The following is a 27,951-nucleotide window of genomic DNA, read 5'->3' on the forward strand; positions in this document are numbered from 1 at the left end:
AAGTGAACCATTTTTTTTTTTTTTTTATTGTACTGGTCATATAGCAGAGTATTTAGTTGTAATATCCAGTATGCCATCACTCTTAAAAGATTAAGACTTTCTTTATCATCATTTAAGAAAGCAGTAAGTACATCAAATAGAAATTAGGTAACAAATGAGGTGTGACTAAATGGCTTCTTTTTTTCTGGAAGACTCTTAAGTCGATTGAAAGATTATATTTTGTTTGAGTGGTGATCAAAAAATTTTAAGCCTGAATTTGAATGCATATTCTGATTTGAAAGTGTCCAAAGATTAACTAAAATGTTTTTTTCGTTTGTGATTTTTATAGGGTACCAGCTGTGGTACCTGTCTAAGTAAACAACATACTGTAGACTTAACGTTTATAACGTTTGCAGTGCACCATGCAATGCTTATGTCTCTATTATATGCCATTTGGTATGAGATTCGTGAAAACGGTGTTAATGTTGTGATGTACCATCTGTTGGAATGAAAAATGCAATGGGTTTATTATTAATAAATGTTTATAGTGCGCCATCTTTGGCATTACAGAGACATAGTAGCCAGACGGACACACAGACAGACATTTACTCTTTTATTAAGGTGGAAAATTATTCTTTTAGGACCAAGTCAATAGAGGTTTAAAAAAAAAAGTATTGTGCTATCATTAATTTTATAGTGCTTTTTGAGTACAATATGCCTATTTGGGATTCATTCTGGACTAGTCAGGGTGTACCAGGAACAGTTCACCCCTCATATGCTGCAGTGAAATGGGCAGCAATTTTTTTTTTGTGGCAAGACTCCTCTCAAAGATAACCAATGGTCTGGCCATCCTTTGACATTGATGGCAAAATGAAAATGTTGCCACTGTAAAGTGAATTAAAATTAAATATTGAATAATTTTCATATTTGAGATAGCAGACATTATAGGGATTATTATTGATCAGTTGAATACATTTTTCATGACCAATTGAATATGAGCAAGTCTACTAAACTGACGCATCATTGTATTAGATATTCCAAGGAGAATCTCGAGTCAGAGTGGGAGAAATTTAAGAAGTGGTTCAAAGCGGTTGATGACACTTGGATACATTAGTATGACCCACATGCCAAAGAACATTCAAAACAACAGATCCATGATGATTTTCCAAACATGAAGTTTAAAGTCCGTGCTGGCAATTGTGTGATCTGTATTGTTAATACGCCTCAAAAGGCCCACATAACTGGTTAGTATTATACTGATTTGCTCTGCCGTTCCAGGCAGTCGATCAGGGGAAACTGGGGAGACACATGGTAGATCATCCCTGTCTGCTTCACAAAAACACTCCTGCTCACAACACATGGGTTACAGGAGCTACACTGTGCAATTGTGTTTTCATAGATACATTACACCCACCTTATTCTCCAGGCCTGGCCTTTTGTGACTACCACATCTACTCCAGTATGAAGTGCTACATTGGTGTGTCACACACTGCCAATGATGACAACCTCAAATCCACTAGAGAAAAATGGTTGTGCAATGCAAGACAAAAAGCTTGGTGAACTTTATAACAAGTGCATTAGATAGATAATTTATTAGTGTTCACAAGCATTATGTCACCTATGTTTGCCTTAATTGGTCACAGGATCAAAACATTTTGATCTCCTCACCTATGTATATAATGCTACTAAATCATTTCAGTTTGTCTAATTTTGCAAATAACAATAAAAGTACAAACAGAATATCAATACTCCTACCTTGACGGGGGCCAGAAAAAAGAACTTCTGGTTCTAGCCACACAGTACCGTCAACTCTCAGGGTTGCTGTTGCTGTTGTATAGGGAAGGGACACCAAGTTCTTGCCTTGTTCTACCTAGTTTGGGGAATACAGTATGAGCGTTAATGAGAAGAAAATTTCTTGTTAGTTTTCTTCATTTCCACTTCTATGTGGGGTCAATGTGCTTCATCAACCTTCTCATTACAACTTGGTTCTGCACCTCCTCACCAGTCAGGCCCTTTTTCCTAGGCATCTTCTTTTACTTTATCCATTCACTTCTGCTTTGTCCTCCCTCACTTTCTCTTCCCCTGGACCTACATTCCCATCAGTCTTTTGCCCATATATTCATTGTCTCTCCTCATCACATGCCCATACTACTTCAACTATTGTCTTTTATTTTTGTCCACATATTCATCTCAGCATTCTTATTTCTTCCATATCCTACACTCCCTCTACTGCCTACATCTCAGCTCCATACATCATTGGTGGGTTCACTACTGCCTTGAAAACCTTACCTTTTAATCTTCACCTTAATTCATTGATCACACAATACTCCTGATACCTTCTTCTAGTTGTTCCATCCACACTACACTCTATGGGTTATATCTGGCTCTAATTTTCCATCTTGGGCTACCACTGATCCTTGATATTTAAATGTATCCACCAGGGGTGCGGAAATCCAACGCCCGACTCGTCCAACACGAGTAAATTGACCGTCGGACAAGCTCGTTTTCTGGTTTCAGTTGTCCGCGGACAAGTGCAATTTTCTGGAGAAAAAAGAATTAAATGTGCAGTGCAGGGCACATTTTTACCACTACTTTCAAATTTTAAACACTTGGGTACGTACTTCGTGCGGAAACAGTCTACTTAGGCATGTTCTTCATGTCTCAAATTGGTATTCAGTATTGTTTACAAAATGACGGCTGATTTTTCAAAGGGGAAGCACTCTTGTGGTCTTACATAAGTATTTTACCCTACTATTTACACGCTTGGAGATGCGGTCATTCTTTTCATGCCAACATTACGATATAATTTGATGATTTTTCATTATAATCGATAACTTTTATATATTATTGAAAAAATTAATTTTTTTCTACATAAAAATGCGGTCATTTCACCTACAGTGCAATTGTCTTCGCCACATAAAGCTTGTTAGGCAGTTAATCTTTCCTGAAATTTGCGATTTCGCGTAGGTTGTGATATATTGAGGAGTTAAGAAATTTATTGCGTGATATCAATTTGGATGAGCTGTCTATAGATCGTTTTTGATTAGAGAATTTTTCATATAAAACAAGTTGGTTTCGCGCTGTCCGTTTATTAAAAATAAAACATTCTAACTGTTTCCAAATGTTATGAAATATCAATAAAAATCTTTACTTAGACGTGATTATTTTTTTCCCGATAACATCGGTAATATTTACTTCTTTGGAAATGTACCATCTTGCGGAATTTCGAATACGTCATTAGGAATTACCTGCGTAACCCATAATGCACTGCGGTAAGCACGTTGTTCTCGCTATATGCGTGTTGCTGAAACTGAAACAAGTAGCATCGTGGATGAGAAATGGATCATTTCTTGATTAAAACTGGCACAACAGGCCCTGAAGAACCTAAGGAAGCGTAGTAAGGCCACTGTGAAAAAAAATACGGACACAGTGAAGACAAAAAAAATGTAAATGTCGAGATTAAAATCGACATGTTGACTTTATTCTCGTAGTTTATTTTTTTAGTAGAATGTCGCAAACTAAATTTCATCATAAAATGAATGTTTCATTTACTAGATTTTCTCAAACCCCGTCATAAATTAATGTAGCACATTAAATGCTTTATATTAAGTGTTCCCGACCCAGTTGTTAATCTCTGCGCTTCTTAAACTGACTTCCTTTTGCACTGAGGAAGTGCCGGCAGCAATTGCCGCACATTGACTTCATGATATTCCTGCTCAATGAACATTCAGAATACTAAGATAAAGACTTGATATCTTTTTCACGATGAAATGCATTAAAGCATGTATTAGACATGGGTGGCGGGGGGCACGGTGGCGTGACTGTAGTGCTGCTCCCTTGCATTAAGGGGTCCTCAGGTCTCCGTTCAGTGTAGAGAAGATTATGGCAGGTGTGACGAGGCTCCAAAAAACTGGATAATTGAATGGGTATCGCACAGGTTTAACTGAAATATTGTGTAAATGTTGGGTTCGTGATCTGGAGGTCGGAGACACGAACGCAGAATTCAATGGATGTTTTTCTGAGCAGGCTTTCTTTATTGCATGTTTGCTGTGTCTATCTTACGTACTAAACCCCCAGTTCCTATCCTTTGTCTTTCTCCATATAACCAATCACCCACGATAAACGTCTTTGTGAAATTAAAACTTGTTATAAACCTAGACCTCAGTTTTCAGAACTTAAAAAAAAACAATTTTCGTTATACATGTTTAATTATGCCATCCATTCAGAGGTCTAAGCTTATAACTAGTTTTAATTTCACAAAGACGTTTATCGTGTGGTGATTGGTTATTTGCAGAAAGAAAAAGGATAGGAACTGGGGGTTATTACGTCAGATAGAGACATGAGTCTAAAAGTAAGAAAAATGTTGGTTCAATTGAAAAAGCGTTTTCTAAAGCTGAACGCTCGAAGGGTTGAGCTTTATGCTAGGCTGTTCAATACTGCTTCTTTAGAATAGTTTGACCCACAACCAGCTGTGGAATTCAGGCTGTCACCTATCAACAGGCACATCATTCATAAAAAACCTGAAAAGTCGTCAGCATCCACTTCTGCAGGACCATCAGTCCAGGAACCATGCAGTTCAGCTCAAGCAGAAATGCACAGCATTCAGCCCATGCTGTCTGAGATGGTAAAGATTCTTGGGGGAGAAGATGTTGCAAGACAAAAGCTGAACAACATGGCAGAAAATGAATCAGGACAGGGTTCTGTTATGTAACTAATATATGAAAAAAAAAACTAGTGTAGCTATAATGAAGGCATTGTTTATTAGCCAGTTAAAATAAGGGAATCTTTTATATAATGTTCTAGAGCAAGGTGGCAAAATACTACTCCCTGAAAGAACGTTTTTCAGTTTTAAAATGGAAGGCAGTTTTGGTATCAATAAAAGAGATCAGAAAAAAGAAACTATTGGCCACACGGCTGTCAATTTATTTGATTTCTTTATGCGCAATTGTAAATGTTTTTTAACACTGACAGGAACATATGGCAGGGTGATTTTTGTGTTTGTTTTTGTCTTCTTGTACCGTTTTCAAAAAATTAGCTAATGGACTTCTGGACAGGATCATCATTGGGAGACCGTGGCAGTACCTCAGTTGTTGGTAATGTAGAAACGTACAGTGCCCTCCACAACGTTTGGAACAAAGACTATTTTTCCTTGATTTTTCTAATCTCTGCTCTACAGTTTTAAATGACAAATCAAAACATTCAGATGTGATTAAAGTGCACATGGCAGACTTTCATTTAAGGGCATTTGCATACATTTTGGCCACACAATGTAGAAATTACAACACAGGAAAAAGATTCAACAAGAGTTTTTAAGTGCAATGTAATAACAGAAGCCTATAAATTTTAGTCTTGCTATTTATGAAAGTCTAGCTGTGCTGCCCGTCTAAGATGGGCCGAAATGTATATAATCGACATCGATGACATGCTTTATATTTGATCCCTAGTTCTCCGTTTGGTCTGGTATAATGATACGTACCCGATCCCTTTCCCTATTTGGATAGAGCCGCCTATAAGAGAAGTCAGTCAGGTGAGTGACACGGAGAGGGAGCAGCAAAACCAGGAGTCTCTGTCTGAAGAGGGAAAGGCTGCTTGACACCATCTCTGTAGACTAAGAACAGGGAATCTTCTGGGAGTATACAGTGCAGAGAATTACCAGGAGAACACAGAAACTTCATGTGTGTATTTAATAAACCTGAGGTTTGAGAACAGTGAGCATATACTGTAATTCTGATAATGCAGTAAAAATGTGACTTGCTCACCCGGTACACATCCAATGGCAGGACATATCTTCTGGCCTCTGGCTGAGGAGCAATCATTGCATTTTTCTTGACTTCTTCCCAGTTCTCTCTCAGGTTAGCAAGATACAGGTAATTATAAATAAACTCAAACCTGCCATGGAAAATACAGGAAACAAAGAAAATTGTAACACGTCACAATGTTGAGATGGAATTACTGCCTCACAGCTCCACCATAAAGTCCTGAACAGGACAATCAATAATATTAGAAATGTACAGGAATCCTAAAGCAGGTTAAAAACACTTTATATGGGCAGCATAAAAATAGTAATACTAAAAAAAACATTTTCCAGGTAAGCTTCAGAACCTTGTGAAACCCGTAGTTGGATCACCTGTAATTTATTACTTATTATTTCGCTTGACTTGTAACATTTGAGAGATAAATGGATTACATTTTTCCTTTGTTTTTTTCATCCTGTTATCGCAATGTCAGTAGTAGGTTTTGAAGCCACAACCTTCGGGTTTCAAGTCCAAAACCTTGACCTCTACCGCTACCCTACCTGCCTAAGTAATTTCCTTCGGGATTAATAAAGTTTTTTCTGATTCTGATAAACTTTGATTATTCTCCTTAAACCTCCAAATGCCTAATATATGTTTTCAAATGCAGTGTTCAGCCGTCAAGAAGCTTTGTGACATAATTTCAAAAGAAGACAGCAGTGATGGTACAGCGGCGATTTTGTTTGCTGTTGTTCAGCAGGGGTCCACATTGAAGCCTATAGCATTACAAATTTTGTCATCTCCGTTCTCTTGGAAAATATGACATTAAAAGTTTTTTTTTTTCTTATCCATCACTACAAACAATGTTGGGTAAGTTACAGATGAAAATATTTTCAGAGTGTTCTGTTATTTATAACTGATATTTACCATCATTTGTGGTTTTCTTATTTTTAAATGCCACAGGTATGGGTCATCAGCAAAGAATTAATACTGTATATCATTAAAGTCAAAAATTAAATAAGTGGCAGAAAAGTATGCGAGGGTGGTGCAGGATATGCATGAGGACAGTGAGACTGCGGTGAGGTGTGCGGTTGGTTCAAAGTGAGAGTGAATTACATCAAGGATCGGCTCTGAGCCCTTTCCTATTTGCAGTGGTGAAGGACAGGTTGACAGATGAGGACAGACAGGAGTCTCCAAGGACTATGATGTTCGTGGATGACATTGTGATCCATAGTGAAAGTAGACAGCAGGTTGAGATGAACCTGGAGAGGTGGAGGTACACACTGCAGTAGGAGTAGGATGGAGTATATGAGCATGAATGAGAGGGAAGCTGGTAGAAGGGTGTGATTCGAAGGAGTGGAGGTGGTGAAGGTAGACAAATTGAAATACTTTGGTTCAAAAGTCCAAAGCAATGGAGAGGGTGGCAGAGAGGTGAAGAAGAGAGGGAAGGAAGTGGAGAAGAACAGCAGGAGTGATTTGTGATAGAAGAGTATCTGCAAGAGTGAAATTGAAGGTCTATAAAACAGTAGTGAGACCAGCTGTGTTGTATGGTTTTAAGACGGTGGCACTGACAAAAAGACAGGCGATAGAGCTGGAAGTAGCAGAACTGATGATGCTATGACTTTCACTCTGAGTAACGAGGGTAGACAGGGTTAGGAATGAGGATATTAGAGGGACAACGCAGGTACGACAGTTTGGTGACCAAGTAAGAGATGGTTTGGACGTGTGCAGAGGAGAGATGAGGGGTACATCGGGGGAAAAATATTGAGGATGGAACTGCCAGCGAAGAGGAGGTTCATGGATGAGGTGAGGGAGGACATGAAGGCAGTTGGTATGGCAGAAAATTATGTCAAAGACAGGGAAAGATGATCCACTGTGGTGACTCCCTCCCTAAACGGGAACAGCCGAAAGAAGATGATTATACAATCCTAAATCTCACAGTAATAGTAAAAAAAAGCCCCAGCCCCAAATCAAAGTATCGGCCACTACTATTATTAAATTAACTACTGCACTTGTCTGTAAAAATGCCAAAGATTTGCAGGATTACCCTTTCCAAGTGCACAAATCAACCACAAGGAAACCGTCATCTTCATATGTATTGATGTGATGAAAAACATTGATAGCAGATGTCCGAAATTTGATGTTGTGATATTCTCCAGTCTTCTTTGTAGCAATATGCACCCATGTCTGAAGAGAAATGACAAGAAATGTTGGGTGTCAATCTTAGCCCAAATAGATATTACCCCAGCGTTCATATTCAGAGTATTCAATGTCCACTTTTCATAACATAACACATTAACTGCCATAGTAAAAACAGGTAGATTTTTCCCATTGTAAAATTAGTCTTATTTTAATATACCAATTAAATGCATTATGTTATTAAGCAAAACTCATAATAAATCCTTTTTTGTGCCAAAAAAAATATATATAAATATATATATATATATATATATATATATATATATATATATATATATTGAGTTATCATGTTATCTTGACACATGAAACAGAAAATTCTTTCTGCAAGACAATGGCTTTGTTTGCGCCAACTGTGTGATAACTCTGCTAAGTGTAATCAGTTAGATCTCGCACAATTCATTGCAATTGAAAGTTGCGGTTTCTGTTTGAACTTTGTAGTGGTGAGACACTAATGCTGCTTTCTATTTAGTTGGATGTCAGAGCTGGGAATGACACCACAGCGGAGTTGATTGCGTTCCAGTAAAACATTCAGAAAACCAATGGCACATTCTGTGTTGCTCAATTGGAATAAGTAGCAGTTGATAAAAACACATTACATGGTATTTTGTGCATCCAAACGCCAGAGCAGCATGTCCATGGAAAGAATCTGGACAGTACTGTGTGAATAACTTTATGATTTAATGAAACGCAAATAGACAAGAGGTGCGAATAAACAGTATAATACTACAGCTTTCACTAAAGTTTGTGATGTACATCGCCATTTTGGATTGACATCAAAATCTGAAATTATACAAACTCGGATTTGATAGACTAACCCTGAGTTTGTGAGTTGGCAATCCGACTTGGTGTTCCAGTTGAAAATTCTGACAAGGAACTCAGAAATTCTGACATTTTAAATGGAATGCAGCATAATTGTTGAGAGATCTTCAGATGGTTGCGGTTATACATGTGTAAATAATTTTTTTGTAAAAAGTAAGTAGTATCCAAAGTATGGCTAATTAATAAAAAGCTAACTGAAAATGACATATTCTGCCCTGACACCATGCTGATTTTTCGTTCATATTTCAGATGCCCAATATCCTCTGTTTACGTGTCCTACCCATGATTGGTCACATTTTCCACTACTGCGCGAAAGATGATTTGCAAAATAACTCATTGATAGATTGTCTGTAGATTGCCTATAAAGGCTTAACTCATATTTATCAGCCGTGTTAAACTTTTAAAATGTTCAAATGAAAAAACCTGAAATTAAAAAAGAAAAAAACATGGTTTCTAATTAAATATAGTTAATACTAGCCGATGCCCGCCGTAGCATACGGCAGTGTAAGAGTAGGAATGGAAAACGTTGAGAAAGGAATTCAGAAATCAAGAATGAATAGGTGTTTTGCTGGAGACGACAGATAATGAGTCGAAAGATCTAACCATAGAAAAAGCCACGTATAACAATAGTTTTGTTGCATGTATCTTGGACTTCCTAGAAATGTGGACGGTAATATGATCATTTTGCCTACACGTACGTTATTTTCAGCCTTTGCTTGCAGTGTGTCTGATAGTCCTTTGTATTGTTCCACGCACAGATCTTGTTGATCGAATCTGAGATAGTTGAGACGCACACCCTCTGTTTTAACATACGCATCTACAACGTACTGTTGGAATAGTTTGCCGCTGGAGTGCAAAATACTAAATGCATTCCTCATTGATAATCTGTATGCATAAAATTGGCATTGAGTAAGCCTGATTCGGTTGGCGGTTCTTTTATCGGGAACATGTTGTAAATGTTTGTGCCAGCCAATGTCTCTGTAAGGGAAGAAAAGTGGTGTAAACCATAGGATCGCAATTCATATTGAGCGTGGAAATCTGTTTACAGGAGTTGCCTCTGGGATAGATGCAAATGTCCCTTTCGGCAGGGGGTTCGCCATCTTCTCCGACGAAAATTGCTGCAACATCGGTGTGACATGTCAGGGCATTTGTATTGTCGTAAATCCTGCCCAGGGTTTTCCTTGAAAACCATTCGTACAGATGCTGTTGGATTGGACTGAGCAATTTCATGCATGTGTTTGTATGATTTAGCAAAGGGGTTTGATGGTTCTGAGCATGGAATTTAGCTGGAGAAGTACATTTTCGTACTTCAGTAGCTTGCGCTGTGTCAAAAACATACAACTGTCAATATCCTGGAGAGGTCGAAGGGTATTTTAAAACAGCATGGTCCGTGGCCAGGAGGTTGAGTTATCTGTGGGGGAGGATGAATAGGAATCGAGAAATGCTGTGTGGGCGGGACCGGTTTTGAAATGGAAGCAGGACGAACCAGAAGAGAAATATATATAAGAGAGAGTGCATTATAATAGAATGCCTACCGTGACGCATGGGCTTCTGAGGATCACCATCTGGACTCTATTAAGGCATGTAATACCACCCCAGGAAACCATGCAGTGCCAAGAACCCACCCCATGAGGGCAGCTGAACTCCACCACCCGTATCCCAGAGGCCCCATGCAGGTGGACCAGGACACTAAACAAACATTCCCAGAAAAGGGCGTCTCATTTCAGGGAGCATGACCACTCCTTTTGCTACCGAAATTCCATTGAATACAAGGGATATGTGACAAAGTCCTAAAAATGACAGCTTTAATAGAGCTGCCATTGCTGTGTCCAAAATATTATGGTGCCCTGAAATGGGGGGACCACATTGAAAATGTGATGTCATTTGTAAATGGTGTGAACGAAATGCATGCAAATCCCCTTAAATGAAAGTCTGAACCGTGCACTTTATTGACAATATCTGAATTGTTTGATTGTAATTTTAAACTGTGGAGCAGAGGGGGGAGAAAAAAAAAATCAATGAAATATGACACTATGTCCCAAACATTATCTGCTTCCAAGTAACAGCATTTGCCAGGGAGAGCTGGACCATAAGGCAGACTGACTAAAGGAGAATAAACACCTTACATCAGCTGTTTTGAACCACAAGAAGATCAAACCAGTCAACACCCATAAAAATAAATCCAGATTTCTCACTCTAAGAGCGGGTCGTGAAACTAGAGCTCAAAATCCTTTGACCACATAAAGTTAACACAGGATTGACTAAAACAGATGCTGTGAAAAATGGAATACAAAAAGAGAGGGGGACTGCAGAAGCTAAGATGGGCAGACGGTATTAGTGAAGTAATGAAAATTATCTTGAACCTTCAAGAGTTTAGAGGAGCAGCCTCCATGAGATCTCAAACAGTCGGACTCAACCGAATGACAAAACACATACACTGACACGATGCCCAGTAAAATACTGCTCTCAGTTTCCATTTTTCATTATTGCAGCAGTTTAGTCTGAAAACGCCACCACCCTGAGAAAAATGCATTTCTTACCCCCATTGTTTCATTCGATTCAAAGCAGTCCATATAATTTGCTCCACGAATGCTCCATGCAGCCAGAAACTTAAGCAAATGGATCTTGACAGGGGTCTCCACCAGAACAAAGTAGTTTTCTGACATTCCAAAGCTTCATTGGGCCAGCGAAAGTAAGGAGATGATCAAAGAGAAATATGAAGTCAAACAGCATGAAAACAGTAGCAAACTCTGAAAAGAATTGGGGGCTTAAGCCAACTAAATAAAAAAATATCAATTTATTAATTAAAAAAACAAACTGTTGAGTAGCAGTAAGTGCCATTGTCCCACACCCAGTAGTGTCCATGAAGAGCTGTGGCATTCTCCATGTGCTGATGAGACTTTTCCCTCCTAACAACTTTTTTGTTTAGATTGTTGATTCCGAATTAGCCATAAATGTGTGCCAGGCAACCCTTCGAAGGACTGGCGGTCTGTACAGGGCTAGTTCCTGCCTTGCACCTGAAGCTACTAGAGCCCGCATTGGATAAGCTAGGTCAGAGCATGCTACACAAATGAACGCTTTCAGTCATCAGTAGAGAAATCTAATTGAGGTATATCAACATTCTAACGTATAAATGATGAATAGGATCCAGTAGGATTTTTTTCTGTCAGATACTTAAGGACGCTAGTGGAGATTAAATTCATTTGTGCAAAAGTTGAGGAGACGAACAGCAAACTACTGAATACAGAAGTGTAAGTGAAGACCCTGCTGGCTTTCAAATATTCATCTGGATGAGAAAATGGGAAAACTCTAATTCCAGCTGGCATCCCACCTGAAAATGCCAACCCACGAATCCGGGGCAGCACCAGTATTGGACCCGCCCACACACTTTCCTCATTGGTCCACTCTGTAGCTTAGGTTTTTATTTATTTTTTTTTTAAATGAAACACTAGCCCATACTGCATCCATGCATTTTAATTCACATCACAATTAATTGAAATGTCAGTTGATTACACAGCAAAGTCTCCGATGTTAACTTTATCACTGGAAAAATTAATTTAACTCTTAAAAAAGTATTTAGAAATATTTGGATAACAACTATACAATGTATGTTTGCCCAAGTTTTATAAAATAAGATTAAATGAAAATGTTACCAATCAGAGCCACTTAAAATACAGGATGTTAACAGGAGGCGACTAATAACGTACTGAAATTAAATAGCAATCCCGTTGAGCTCCACTGAATCAGCTTGTATGATTCACTAAAAAGAGTTGCTCAAAAAGAATGAATCTTTCATTAATTTTATCATTATAAAAATGAATTTAACTCTTTAAAAGTATTTAGAAAGCACAAATTTGAATTGGTTTACAATATAAGACTGACTTAAAATGTTACCAATCACTGTCACTCGAACCATTAACAGGAGGCGATCATCTACTAACGTACTGAATTTACTTTAGCACTCCTGTTGAACTCCACTGAATTCATTAAAATGAGACGCTCAAAAAGGACAAATTGTGAATTGCTCATCACTACTGCCAGGCTACATCTTGTTGGAAGGAAATGTGAACAGTGTCTCGACAAACAGCTGTTTTAGGTTTTATTAGCGAGAGGAAACAAAACAGAAGTGGAAAACACACTAGAGTCTGATGTCGGCACTGATGATTTCGGTGATTCCTCAACGGCGAGTGAAAACTCCCCCTGCTAACTGCGTTCATTTTAGTGATGGCTGTGCTACAAATGCTCCTAATGCGTGATACCTGGTGCCAAATGATTGGCCAGGTCATGTAATTGTCTGATTCTCAGGAGCCACCAACTCAAATGGTATTAAAGTTTTCAACTTTACCCATTTTAGCTGGTAAGACGTGTAGCTCTGCAGATCATTGATGCAACAGATAACAGTGTGTGGTTGTAGTACAGGATATCGAAAGATGTGATGTTGGCATTTTTGTAGTATTCCAGTTGAGGACATATTCATCACGTATTGGGAGATTGGAAATGCACACATCAGATATGCATACAGAAACGGCTGAGAATGGCAAATGGGAATTGGACTGTTTCCCGTTATATAATTCTATAGTGGTTCAAAATTATAATGAATATGTTTTAGCTGTCTGCGGTGGGCTGGCGCCCTGCCTGGGGTTTGTGTCCTGCCTTGCACCCTGTGTTGGCTGGGATTGGCTCCAGCAGACCCCGTGACCCTGTGGTTAGGATATAGCGGGTTAGATAATGGATGGATGGATGGTTGTAGCTGCTATTGCCTCGTGATGGACTGGTATGCCTTGTGCATCAGCAAAATGGAGACAGTCGATTTATCTTAACCATTTGTAACTGGATTTAAATTAGTATTAACAAAAAGCATGAAGCTACACTGGAATGCCATTCACTTTAGTATGAAGGACATCAAAATTTTATTTTTTAACGAATGTTGTCATGCATGCACTTCTGTGGATCACCCTTTGGGTTCCTCTAAGGTACCTGACACCACCCTGGGTTGAGATAGCGTGGTGTTGCAAATCACGTCCTGTCCTATTCCATCCTCAGCATTGAAAATGTACCCCGGGTAGGGCACGTTTACCCGCCCCTTCCAGTCTCCCGCCTGTAACTCATAGGGTTGACGGAAGGAGGCGTCACTCTGCACTCTAAAGCTCCCGGTTTTTTAATGGCATTCTGTGGTTCTGTATTGGGTATTGTGGCTCCTTGAAGACAAAGCACCATTTTACTCTGAGCAGGGTTCTTTGCATATTAAGATGTGCTTTGAAAAACTTCTTAATATGCAGAGAACAGTGGAAATCTTTAATTTATGGTAGGCTACCTAGCAGGGCACTAACAGATTAAGAAAACCTGAACTTACCCTGTGCTCTAGTATGCAGCAAGTGTCCTGTTAAAATCATGAGCCATTGGTATTTCATAAATCTGTTACCATTTATTCATGGCTATTTACTGTATGGAGCCCGATACAGATCTTAATAAATGAAGGATCCAGAAAGAACTCTTTATGTGGAAGGGTCTTTTGGGAACCAAAAATGGTGCCTCTATGGCATCACCCTGAGGAACCACTCTGGCACCTTTTTTTCCCCCCGAGAGTGCGGCACAGAACGGAGCTCCTGTATGACTGACAGGCTCGATAGAATAATTAATCTGAAGCCTGATTTTTAGCTACTCATTGTTTGCATTTATTTCGCTGCCTCCAATCCATTGAGCGCTTGTACTTTTCAATTTATTTCCGTTTGAAGTAAATGGGGACGACAAGGTTAGCTCTCCGACATTTACCAATTGGAACCTGCGATTCCTCACTCCACCACAGTGTATTTTTAATAATAATCTATACTAATAAAAGGCAAAGCCCTCACTGACTCACTGACTCATCACTAATTCTCCAACTTCCCGTGTAGGTAGAAAGCTGAAATTTGGCAGGCTCATTCCTTACAGCTTACTTACAAAAGTTAAGCAGGTTTCATTTCGAAATTCTACACGTAACGGTCATAACAGTCGATAACGGTCGACAACATCCGCCATGTTGAACTTTCTTATTTACGGCCCCATCTTCACGGAATTTGGTAGGCGGCTTCCCTGCGCTAACCGAAACCGATGTACGAACTTATTTCGATGGTATGATGCCACTTTCAGCCGCCATATTGAACTTTCCAACGCCACTAATTCTCCAACTTCCCGTGTAGGTAGAAGGCTGAAATTTGGCAGGCTCATTCCTTACAGCTTACTTACAAAAGTTAAGCAGGTTTCATTTTGAAATTCTACACGTAACGGTCATAACGGTCAACAATGTCCGCCATGTTGAACTTTCTTCTTTATGGCCCCATCTTCACGAAATTTGGTAGGTGGCTTCCCTGCGCTAACCAAAACCGATGTACTTACTTATTTCAGTGGTATGATGCCACTGTCGGCTGCCATATTGAACTTTCCAATGTCACTAATTCTCCAACTTCCCGTGTAGGTAGAAGGCTGAAATTTGGCAGGCTCATTCCTTACAGCTTCCTTACAAAAGTTGGGCAGGTTTAATTTCGAAATTCTACGCGTAATGGTCATAACTAGAAGCTATTTTTCTCCATTTACTGTAATGGAGTTGAGCTCGAAAGCCGTGGGGGGCATGACAATGACAAAATAATTACATTGTCAATCATGTTACATTATTATTAAAATGTTTCCTTTTCTTTTTCATTACTTCTTTAACACACTACTTCTCCGCTGCGAAGTGCGGGTATTTTGCTAGTAAATAAATAAAACAGACTTAATTGAGACAAATTTATCCCCAACCTAACATGAAATCCTCTAGCCTCTTATCAACAAGACAAGACTTTCGACTGTTAAACTAATATTTTATATTTAAATTTTCATAGTTAAGTTTGTAATTTTTATGTGGGCTTGACATTTCTCAGCTTCCGTGAGCTCCATATAATCATCACTCACTTTCATGTATGTATGTATGTGTTAAGTATTGTCACGCATGTACACCTGGGGATCATCTTTCTGGTTGTGTGGGGCAAGTGGGGCGCCATCACCATTTCCTCTCTTTCTTGCACTGTTCCAAGAAGATGCCCAAGTCCTGCCCAAACATCCAGAGCAGGCCCCACCTCAGAATCCAGAGAAGGGTCCAACCCAGTGTCCAGAATAGGCTCCACTCCTACTACTGGAAAGCCATAAAAACAGGTGGTCCTCGGAACCTGGCGGCTAAGTGTGGGCCTGCAACGCGACCTGGACAGAGCTCCTGTGTTGTACCGAGCATTCCCCGATTTTAGGAAAATGCTGTTTTGCAGGGTATTACAGCAAACTCTTTAGTTGTGCCGTCATAAACCGTTTTTATTTGTATTTGTGCATTAAACAGCATCATGCGATTGGTGCCCCAACAATCTGAAGCTGCCTCTGCTACTCTGTCACACTCCCTAATAAGTATATAATGAGTGTATTTATTACAATAGGAAGTAAGAATCCTACATTTCAGCTCAGAATTTTCAGGTTCAACTACATTTTTTTCAGTATTTGAATGCTGAATTTACAAATACAATACGAATATTTCAAAAGAATGCAGTTCTTATAGTCATATGAACCACTAACCTGTGCACATAGGATGGCTTAAATCTGTCACTGCAAGGAAACTGCACAACTACTTTCGCCCTATCCAGTGGATCCACTTTGTCTGTAAATAAAATATAATTTTTAAAAATTGGTTCATTTTAAAACGACAAATTGCATTTTCATTTAGAATCCGTGCTTTCCTTACAGAGTAACTTTAGTAATTTAATATTCAAAAGCAGCTCCATTTCTTCAAAAAACACATTACAGTCAATTCTCATTATTCTTACAGGAGGTTCCCCATGAATATGGAAATGATGGATCTTGAAGAATTGACCCTATGGGAAAAATAGGATTAGGTTCTGGCGCAATGCTGGCTTGTGGGTGAGGATTGGTGGGGGGCAGATGGGATTGGAGGACACAAAAGCCTTCTGCTCTCACCACTTGAAGCTTGGTAATGGAGCTTCTGCAGGTTCACCTATGGAAACCTTGTTATGACTTTTACTTCATCTATAGTCAAGTTCAGTCTTCTTCCAGGCTGTCCGCGAGAAGCCACAATGATCATGGCAGGGCTAATCTGAGGACCTCACTAAATAGTTGGTAACAGTGATGGGCAGTTAGTACAGAGGGGAGGGATTGTGTTCGACCTGTTACAGGCTCCAGGCCGATTTGTTGTTTGGTTCAGCAAACTCACAATCACAATTGTTCCCCATTCTGATGCTCAGTTTGAACTTCGACAAGTCGTCTTGACAATGTCTACAGGCCAAAATGCATTGCCTTGCTGCCATGTGATTGGCTGATTAGATATTTCTGTTAACAAACGGGATGAACGGGTGCACCTTAATAAAGTGTCCGGTGAGTGTATATCATTGTACAGTACAGTCGGTTGTATTGTAAAATCTTCTCTTTAGTTATACTGCAAGAAATCACTAAAGTGAAATGTACATGAAAAACTGTGAGGACCATCCCATACAGATTTTTTTCTTTTTTTAAGAAATGTTGGAAAAATCTCCCAGTAGCACCCTGGAAATATTACAGTAAAAGAGCTGTTTCTTGATTTATGAAAGGTTCTATTACAAATAGCCACTTTAAGCAATTAATGATGAAGTTTCTTTTGATTTTTTTCCCCTTATAATTTGCACTTCATTTTACCCTTTTCTATGGAGTTGGAGAGATAAAAAAAAAAAAGGAGCGTTTAATGCTGCAGTCAAATAAAATGTGAGCTTCGTAAGGAAGGAGGGTGCAACAATTAAATGAGACATTATGGCTGTGCACAGATGAATCACACATCTCAGTTTGTTTTCCCGGTTAACCAAATCACAATCACAGAAGCCAGAGGGTATACTAACACCACTGACCACGAGGCCGGAATTAATCCTACATTACCTGGCCATCACGGAGCACAGTCTTATAAAGCGGCATAAAAGCATATCTTAAGTAATACAGTGGAACTTCTGGTCATGACCGTAATTCATTCCAAAACTCTAGTCGTAACCCAAAGTAATCTCCCCCACAGAAATGTATATAAATACAATTAATACATTCCAGACCGTACGAACTGTATGTAAATACAGTAATCCCTCGCTATATCGCGCTTCGACTTTCGCGGCTTCACTCCATCGCGGATTTTAAATGTAAGCACATCTAAATATATATCACGGATTTTTCGCTGGTTCGTGGATTTCTGCGGACAATGGGTCTTTTAATTTATGGTACACGCTTCCTCAGTTTGTTTGCCCAGTTGATTTCATACAAGGAATGCTATTGGCAGATGGCTTAGAAGCTACCCAATCAGAGCATGTATTACATATTAACTAAAACTCCTCAATGATATAAGATATGTTTCCCGCGCTGTGCTTGTTTGCTTCTCTCTATCTTTCTCACTCACTCTGCCTGACGGAGGGGGTGTGAGCAGAGGGGCTGTTTGCACAGAGGACACGGACGCTCCTCTACAAAATGCCGCTTTATCGCGGTGCTTCTGTATACTTAAAAGCACGTATTGATTTTTTGACTGTTTGCTTTTCTTAGCGAGCGCTCTCTCTGACATTCTCTGCTCCTGACGGCGCTCCTTTGAAGATAAGATATGTTTGCATTCTTTTAATTGTGAGAAAGAACTGTCATCTCTGTCTTGTAATGGAGCACAGTTTAAACGTTTGACTAAAGGGTGTTATTTCATGTCTAGAGGGCTCTAATAATGTTAACAGGGTGGGAGAGTTTATAAGGGCTTAAAATATATAAAAATAGCCATACAAACAAATGGTTTCTACTTCGCGGATTTTCACCTATCGCGGGGGGATCTGGAACGCAATTGAGGAGGGATTACTGTATATTTTTTAAAAATTTTTAAGCACAAAAATAGTTAATCATACCACAGAATGCACAGCGTAATAGTAAACTAAATGTAAAAACATTGAATAACACTGAGAAAACCTTGAACAGAGAAAAGTAACATTGCAAGAATTCACGCTATAGCCTTACGAACCGCTCGCTGTAAACACTTTTTTTAAAATAAGTTTTAAGCACCGGGAAAAAAATGAACATTTAAAAAATCCGTAATATAATAAACAACCAAGAAAAGTAACATTGCAACAATTCACGCTACGAACTGAAAAATGGACATTTAAAAAATCTGCAATACAAAAACTAACCATAAACTAACCTTGCATGAGTCGAGTTCTGGCATGAAGGAAGCGAGGAGGAACTGGGTGGAGAGGAGATTACAGTTTTGAGGTAAAGTCTGTGATGATGCGTGTCGCTGTATGCTCCCATCTCGCTTCCGGGAGCCCTTAAACCCGTCACCGTCTGTAATGTTACTGTTAAGCACGACAGTGAGGCACTACAATGGAGCAATCGGATGGTGCAAAAAGAGCCAAGTGCTTTTATTAAAATCAACAAAACAACAATCAAAAACAATGTCCAAATTAAGTAAAGTGCAGTGCTTTCAGAATCCTTCAATAAATAAATGATCCCATAAAAGCAGAAGTGAAGTAGAGGTTAAAATCCAATAGAAAAAATATCTTCATTAGATACAACGAGTTTAAAACAATGCTCGAAGCAGTCTCTTTAAAAACAAGTCCAGTGCATTCTTTAACTGCCTTACGCGGCCAGTCGTCCTTCTTCTTGTCACTCCAGCTCCTTCATCGCTCAGCTGGACCGACCGCTTCCTTCTGCCTTACCAAGTGTCGGCCAAAACACCCCTGCTTGGGCTCACTGCCCAGCTGCCTGCCTGCGAGCATGCGCTCGCTCGCTCACAACTGGTTCTTTCCACACTGCTTCCTGCTTATTTCCTCACTCCGCATCCTCTGTCTTTCTTTTCTTTTTCCTCCCTTTAGCTGCCTCGTGCTGTCGCAATCAACCACCATGCCCCCTCACTAAGCTGCAAGCGTGGCGATTATTTAGTTAAAACTGGCCTCTTGACGTGAGCTGTGGACCCGCTATACCACAAAGTCCCTCTGTGCGATGCACGTCTGACCGAGAACAATGTACTGTAAATCACCGGCGCATACGAACCGGAAGGGAAACTAAATGGAGCACAAATAGTTCACAGCGAATGCACAGGGAGAGACTGAGCACGTGCGGAAATCATTAGCGTGTTGAACCGGAAGGGAAACTGGCTTGTTTGTCACCCGAGTGTATGGTTGTGAACAAAAGTTGTGCGAACTTTTTGGTCGTAACCCGATTTGTACGTGTTCTGAGACATTCGTGACCTGAGGTTCCACTGTATTAAGAATCAATCACAAGCAAAGTTGTATCAAATGACAATGGAGAAAAACAAACCAAATCTAAATATTTAGATCGCAGCATTAAATTGACATGATTTAAGGAAATGAAAAGCACTGACCTTTCTGTTTGGGTGGAATCTTGATAAGGTTATATGCAATCGAAAAGCCTTTGCCAAAGCAGTTTCCGATATTATACACGGTTCCATCATTTTCGATGTGGGGATGAGCCGTCACACCATTGATCGAAACATACTTACACAAATCTACCTGCACGGAAAGTAAAAGACATTACATGTTCCAGTTATATCTTGAATTACAACTTAAGGCATAGAGTTGTAAACCCTAGTGCATATGCTGCTTAAAATGGTTACTGAATTGCTTATAAGAACAGAACTGACAAACGAGAGGAGTCCATTCAGAACATCAAGGAAGATTGTTTTAGCTAATAGCTAAGATTTCCTAATATCTCATCCAGATTTTTCTTAAATGTTTTAAGGTTTCTACCACAACTACATGTCTTGGTAGTTACTTCCATATTCTGAAAAACTCTTTTTGTAAAGAAGTGCTTCTGAGTGAATTGCTCTTCCTCTTAATTTTCATTTATGATTTACTAGGTTCATTATGAATGGGAACAAGAAATGGAAATACAGTAACACCTCATTTATATCAAAGTGAGCATAAAACGCGCTATGGAGCTTATGCACAATCGAGGAGCAGTCAGCTGCAGTGCTGTTGAAGTTGTCATCAGTTGCTGATTCTGTGTGTGAAGACTGACGATTACGTTGTCTGCTGGTGCTGCACATGTGGATACCAACTATGGATCAGCACATGCCATACTGCATGATGGCTTGGGATATCATAAAGTCTGTGCAAGATGGGTACCCATCCAGCTTACTGATCTGCACAAGCAACAGCACGTGGAGGTTGTGACCCAATTCCTGAAACGTTATGAAGAAGACCTAAGTGTTTTGGAGCGGATTCTCACTGGAGATAAGACAAGGGTCCATCACTGTGAGTTGGAAGCAAGAGTCAAAGCATGTAGTGGAAACCACCCATTTTGGACTTCCCCTTTGCCAAGAAAATTGTTAGGACCTTCTCTTGGTACATGAATAGTCCTATTCTGACACATTTTCAGGAACACGGACTATCAGTGACCGGTGCAGGGTACTGTGCTATGATTAGAGAGAAACTGAAATCTGCACTTTACAGCGATAGAAGAGGAGCACTGTCAAAAACAGTCTTGCTGCTTGGTAACAACACACATCTCCATGCAGCGGCCACAATGGTGGAAAAAATGCAACAACTGCGGTTTGAATGTCTTCCACATCCCCCTTACAGCCCTGAGCTATCACAATGTGACTATCACATCTTTGGTAGACTTAGACGTTCTACACCAGGGGTGTCCAACTCTGGTCCTGGTGGGCCGCAGTGTCCCTAATCAGTGACCAGTTTTTACTGCTAATTAACTCCTTTGCCCTTCATGTTAATGGCCCTGTTTGTAAGGATTCAGTCCTCTGAAATGATTGATTTCTTCATTAAATGGCAGCCAAACAGAAATGAGACGTGAAACAAGCCAACAGATGACAATCTAAATTGGAACGTCAAACTCCAGCCAATTTCACTCCAACCACTTCCTTAACGAGAAGCCAATTCTTGCTGTTAATTAAAGCCGTTCTTGAATATCAGGACTTGTTGCTGCTCTCGTTCTGCCACAGCAGACTGTTAATTTTCTGTTTTTCCCAAGACCACCATCATGATGTTTTGGGTGACCTGAGCAGACAAACATGACTGAGACCTTCACCTTTCTTTATTTTCAGGTTAGCTGGTCATGTGGTGGCTTGTTTTTGGGTCTCATTATTGTTTGGCTGCTCATTAAGGAAAAAGAAACAACTAAGGGGTCTGAGGCACGTCAATAAAAACTAAGGCAAAACAAGTTAATCAGCAGCAAAAATGACTCACTAATTAAGAAGATGGTTAGAATGAAAACCGACAGCCACCAGGACCGGAGTTGGACACCCCTGTTCTACACAGTCACAGGTTCACCTCTGATAGGGAGACTAAGGATGTGGTGCAGACCTGGATTATGGAGCAGGCAAAAAGCGTCTTCTGTCAAGGAATTAAGTTGGTGAAACGATAAAAGAAAAGAAACGCATCGACCTGCAGGGTGTACTATGTGGAGAAGTCAATCAATCAATCAACATTTATTTATATAGCACATATTCATACAAAAAAATGTAGCTCAAAGTGCTTTACAAAATGAATAGAGAAATAGAAGACACAATAAAAGATAAACATAAGTCAACATTAATTAACATAGAATAAGAGTAAGGTCCGATGGCCAGGGTGGACAGAAAAAACAAAAAAAAAAACTCCAAAAGCTGGAGAAAAAAATAAAATCTGTAGGGGTTCCAGAGCACGAGACCGCCCAGTCCCCTCTGGGCAAAGTGATAGAACGATTATGTTCATCTGGTCATAGTTGCTGATATTAAAGGGTAAGTCACCTTTACTTTTTGATTCTCCCTTATACGTTGATCTAAGTGGATGTTAAATTGAAACGAATGTCACAAGGTTTTGAAAATAAAGGAGTATATGCACACTGCATGGTGTTTTATTAAATGGCTGTCACCTTATCACAGGGGTATTTTTTTTTTAATCAAGTTCATTTTTTCTGTTAAATATGATTTTTACTATTTGAAATTTTCACTTCTATTCTTGTTAACTGTTTACTTTTGTCTTTAGCACTCTCTTAGAAAGTATTTTAATTAAAGTCTCTTGATGTTTGACCCAGTCCATGCCATTACTTTTGGGAGATCAAGCATTAATAAGAGCACCAGTATAAAGTATAATATAGTGTAGCAGATCTGTGACTCCAAGGGTCCGTTTATCAGTAACTGGTCATGTATTTCTGGAATTAACTGTGTATTGAAGAAGTGTAATCAACAGTGGTAATTCAGCCATCTCCTTCATGGCAGTGCGGTGCATCCACGTGCGTTGTCAAGAGAGGTATTCTTCCCATCTTGACATGGCCTTATGAATTTGATTTTCACACTTAATAAACTTATTTTACACAGCCTCAAAAAATGTTCAGATGCTTGAATACTTTTCACAGCTGTCCTTCAGATTAAACACCTAAACAATGACCCCCAACTGTGGGAATGTGTAGGGAACTGCAGGAAATGTGGCCGATATTTGAATGATTCACTGATGGAGGCCAACAGGAAGGTCGTTGTGTCCTTGTCAGACATTTTGGCTGTCCCTGTGTAAGTTCGGCACATTCACAACACAGGTATTGAATATGTATAGAAAATAACTGATTTCTTCTTTCTTTTCTTTCTTCTGAAAAAATGTTTATGTTTCAGTGCTTAAATAAATAAGTAAAAATAAAAGAATGTCTAAATTAAAATATCGGAGAGAACAAAGTTCCTTTAATGAGGATAGTAACATCCTTCACATCTTCTACAACTCTGTGATGGTCAGTATGATGTGCTGGGCTGGTAACATCACTTCAAGAGAAGACCACTGAAGTAACAAGCTAATTAAAAGGGCAGACTCAGTTAGGGGACACCCAGGAGGAGACAAAACTGAGTGCCATTATAGACAATGCTGCACACATCTTCTCTTTGACACACTGACACGGAGTGCTTTCGATCAATGAATTATTCAGTAGAAGTGTGAGCAGAAACACGACTCCTTTATACCAACAGCAACATACCTGTATAGCACCGCACTGGCACTGCACCCTTATCTTTAATAATGTCAGACGTTTTTCTTCTTTTTTGTAATTCTTTGTGATTCTGGAAGTAGTTGTTTTTTGTTATTATTTCTTGAGCATCTATAAAAACTAAATTTCTCTTGGAACAAATAAATTCTTTCCTATTGGCCTAACTGTTGTCACTAACGCTTAAGGAGCATCTAAGCCAGTGGCTGTCGGCCTTCAGGCATGATGGCCCCCAGCAGCTGCAGGATTTTTGTTCCAACCAGTCACTCAATCAGTCAGTCACTGTTACCTTTAATTGGTCTCATTATTTAATTAGCCAACTCAATTTTTTTCATTCTATTTTGCATTTATAAAAGTGCAGTAGTGTAAGATTTACACTTATCCAATATTGAGACATATTTCTGTTTTTCTGTATCTTCTGTATTGACAATTGATGTTGAACAGAGCAGACACTCACCCCAATGACTCCGAAAAGATCAGCTACTTTAGTGTTACCCACTTGTGTGCTAATCCTCTTTAATAAAACCCCTGTGTGCGTCCAGAGATCAGGGGTGTCCGTGTGTGTGTGTGTGTGTGTTTGTGTGTCTTCTGGTGAAGTGCATCGCACTGTGCCCCGTTCATGCGCATGGCAGCGTGGACGTACACACACTGGAAGCTGGGCACACAGTGAATGGCCTAGCCGTGGCCGTGCATGATAAGCAAATAAAGGACATCATTGCTGGGGAGAGTGCTGATTGGGTAGTCGCGGCTGTGCACATGAAATCCATTGCTGGGGAGACAAGGCTTACAGTAATCAGCTGCACGCCAGCACGGATTCAAATACTTGCTGGGGAGCTGAACACTACTTGCTGGGGAGACACCACAGGCACGATTATCAGCTGCACGCCACACATTACATCAGTTGCCATTTAATATAGACTGTCCCTACTAACGTTTATGCACTACTGTTCTAGCGCCTGTTATTGTAACAGGCTTAATGTCTAGTTAATAAATAATTCTCTAATTAATATAAGTTGTCACACTTGGGTCACAAAGTTGCACAGATTCATTCAGGGTATTTTCAAGAAACAGAAACTTTATTCGTAAAACAGCATAATAAAGCATAAAGAATAAAGCAGAGGATGTCTGGGGGAAGACAGACAAGGCAGTGAGACCAAAGGACAGCTGCGGTGCGGACTTTTAAATGTTTGAAGCCCCGCAAGAGATGCAGATCACGCGGCACAGCAGCAAGCCTGCAGCTGATCTAGCAAAGAGGAGATAAAAAAAACTGTGTTTGTTTCCCATTGAATTACCGTTTAAGAGGGGGTTCGGAGGAGCGGCCACATCCCCTTGGGGCTGCGTTCAGCATGTTCACAACGTATTTGTTATATCATACTGTGATAGACGGCCAGCTGTGTCATCCCAGAACAAGAAGAATGGAAGAAGGCAGGCTTTTCTGGATACTGCCTCCCTCGGGACACTAGGTGGCTGCTCCCCTGGAAGGCAACGGTTCCCCCGGATTCCCTCAGGGCATCCTGGGACATGGAGTCTGTCTCCTCAGCTCTGTTGGGGGGCATGGGTGCCGCCAGAGGGAGCTCACAAACCCGGGAGTACTTCAGTGTCACGAGGACGGAAGCCCGCAGTACTTCCGGCTATTTAAGAACTGAGGATGTGGCATTTAACCAGAAGAAGAGAAGGAGTACTTCCGGGTCACAGACTATTTAAAGGACTATGGGAAACCCAGCAAGCTGAGCCGGAGTTGGGTGGTAGAGTGACGGAGCTTCTGGGTGGAGGATATTGATTATTGTTTATTATTGATTATTGGATTTGTGAATTGTGGAGTGTGTGGTGCTTTGTGCACTTTATTGAAGAAAACATTAAAATTCTTCTTGGTGCTTTTTAGAAGTGTGTCTTGGATGTCTGTCTGGTGGGTTTAACAGGGCAACAGCTCCTCTAGCGTCCACAATATCTTCTACTAAGCCCACTCAATCATGAGCAGTGTCATGATGGGAAGTGGGAGTCCACCCCACCCAAGCATAGGGTGCAAGGCAGGAACAAGGGTGAACACAGTCACACACACCCACTCACACATATGCAGCACACACTTGGGCCAGTTTAGCGTCACCAGTCCACCTAACCTGCGTGTCACTGGGCTGGTGGAAACCCATGCAGAGCATGCAGACTCCAAGCAAGGAGAGACTGGGACATGAAAGTTAGTGTCTTTACTGCAAGGCAGCAGAGCTACCAGTGCCCCACCGTGGCACCCATTCAATTTGTTATAGTTTAGTTTAATTATATCGCGGCGTAAATGCACATAAAATCACGTAGCCTCCTTAGTGCTATGTTTTACCTCTAGGAAAATGAGTTAAACACGTTGAATTTTTTTCAACAATAAAAAAACATTACGTGTAGCAGAAACATGTAAATACCAACACATCAACATAAATACAGTACGAAAGGTATTTTGAGTGCCCACTGCTATGCTGATGCAGATTTAGTACTCGATATTCATGTGACATGTTTGGAGACTGTCACCAACACACAGCCCGACGTTACAATTGGGACAGCATAAGTGTCTTTCTTTGTGCACTTTTTTTATATCATTGCTTTTTCTGGTCGAGCCCGAGAGGGTAGAATGTCAGGGCCTGACCTGCACGATCATCGCACCTCTTGTGTTATGGTGGGCTGCCACAGCGATTTCCATATTTCCCCTGATGTGAATGACGATTTCTACACTGTGAACAGCACTTGGCGCCAAAGTCTTTGCTGATTGCAATCATTTTGCCTTTTTGCCACGCACCTATGTGACCTTTCAGGTGACCAAATTCACCAAGCATATCATGACGGTTCGGTCGTACAGTGCTGAGTACATTAGTTTCATTATCTATGACTGATTCACATTCTCATCACTATCCCATGATTCAACTAATGGTTTAGTTTCGGTTTGCTCTAAAGCCGGCTTTCCAGATTCTTGCTTACATGCAATTGTGTTTTGGCTGAAGGCTCCGCCCCATTCATGAATATGGATAAGTTACCTTAGAGTAGAAGAAATGCATAGAAATATTCATGATTTTTAGTAGCATGAGGTTATTTCATTCACCAAATGTTAGCAGAATACTGTCCCGAGAGTTACCCAGGCTTAACACTATAAAGCAGATCCTTATATATCATCCTGAGTTTGACTCGGGAATAACCGTATTTACACAGAATCCCAAGCCTAAGTCAGGGGGATAACATTGTTATTTTCCAGCAAGAAAAGAGAATCCCAAATTTGAAATGATAATATTTCAAAAGTAAGTAAAACCAAGAGCTTATCCATAGCACTTCCCTACCTTTGAAATAGTTTCCAGAGTTTCTGGGTTAACCTTTGTAATGAAGTTTGTTTCTGTACAAGCATAAAAGTCCTCCCCAATAGGATACACATTGACAAGGGCATTATCCGTCACTTCAACCCCTCTGAAATAGGAGAAAAACCTGGGAAAATGAAGAGGAGAACAACTGATGAGTAAAAATGATTTCCTCCAAAAATTTGGAGAAGAAATCGTTATTTTAGGGAAGCTAGTTCTGCATATCTTATGAAAATACTGACAACTCTTAACTGGTGTTGAGCTTTAATTTGGGTTAATCCATTCAGGGTCATCTCTGACGTGTTTACATGCGCCTCAATAATCTGGTTATTCACAGAAACCCGATTTCTAAAATGCCATGTAAACGGGAGGCGTCTTATTGATTATTAATCAGCAAAAGTCCTACAAGAGTCTGTAGTTATGGTGCGGTGAAAAAGGTATAAGGCTGCTGATGTTCTGAAACAAATAGATTTGTCACAAGATTACGGTTTTGATGATAAAGACAGGGATTGAGATAGTGACAATCAATTGGATCATGTGGCACTTGTAGTCTCTGGTACTGATGCAGACATTTAGGTGACCGAGCTCTTCATGCGGGATGCTGGTAATGACGGCGGATCTGGTTTTGTTTTAAGTCATCTGCTCTCTCATTACTCCTCAAGACTGACCAGCTGAGGTTTCAGTTGCCCCGAAGGGGTTTCTTCATCACAAAGCATCTGACTTGTCCTGACTGTCAGGACAGCACTACATGGACATTCTGACACCCACTGAGCACAAACAGTCACCAGCTATCAAAAGTGTGTTGTGCAACAAGCATGGACAGTAAAAAAAGAACGGCGTTAGAAGCACATGTACTGTGAATAGAAGTCTGCATTCTGCATGGTGCCATGCTTCTAGGACTCTAATTCAGATGTTGACTTTATTTT

At 40.1% G+C, this 27,951-nt stretch overlaps 1 protein-coding gene across 2 annotated transcripts in view; it reads right to left on the reverse strand.

The window, feature by feature from the left end:
• LOC120538348 (retinoid isomerohydrolase-like) overlaps window positions 1–27,951 on the reverse strand; it is an 80,155-nt gene that overhangs the window by 4,945 nt on the left and 47,259 nt on the right. For both annotated transcript variants that reach the window (XM_039767816.1, XM_039767815.1), the window contains 7 exons: window positions 27,011–27,152; window positions 20,101–20,248; window positions 16,302–16,383; window positions 11,270–11,402; window positions 7,759–7,898; window positions 5,739–5,868; window positions 1,735–1,849 (listed from right to left, as the gene is read on the reverse strand). In XM_039767816.1, the coding sequence (XP_039623750.1) occupies window positions 1,735–1,849; window positions 5,739–5,868; window positions 7,759–7,898; window positions 11,270–11,402; window positions 16,302–16,383; window positions 20,101–20,248; window positions 27,011–27,152 (890 nt within the window). The remainder of the gene's footprint in view (window positions 1–1,734; window positions 1,850–5,738; window positions 5,869–7,758; window positions 7,899–11,269; window positions 11,403–16,301; window positions 16,384–20,100; window positions 20,249–27,010; window positions 27,153–27,951) is intronic.

This window comes from Polypterus senegalus, chromosome 10 (genome assembly GCF_016835505.1).
Source record: "Polypterus senegalus isolate Bchr_013 chromosome 10, ASM1683550v1, whole genome shotgun sequence".
Classification (NCBI taxonomy): Eukaryota; Metazoa; Chordata; class Cladistia; order Polypteriformes; family Polypteridae; genus Polypterus; species Polypterus senegalus.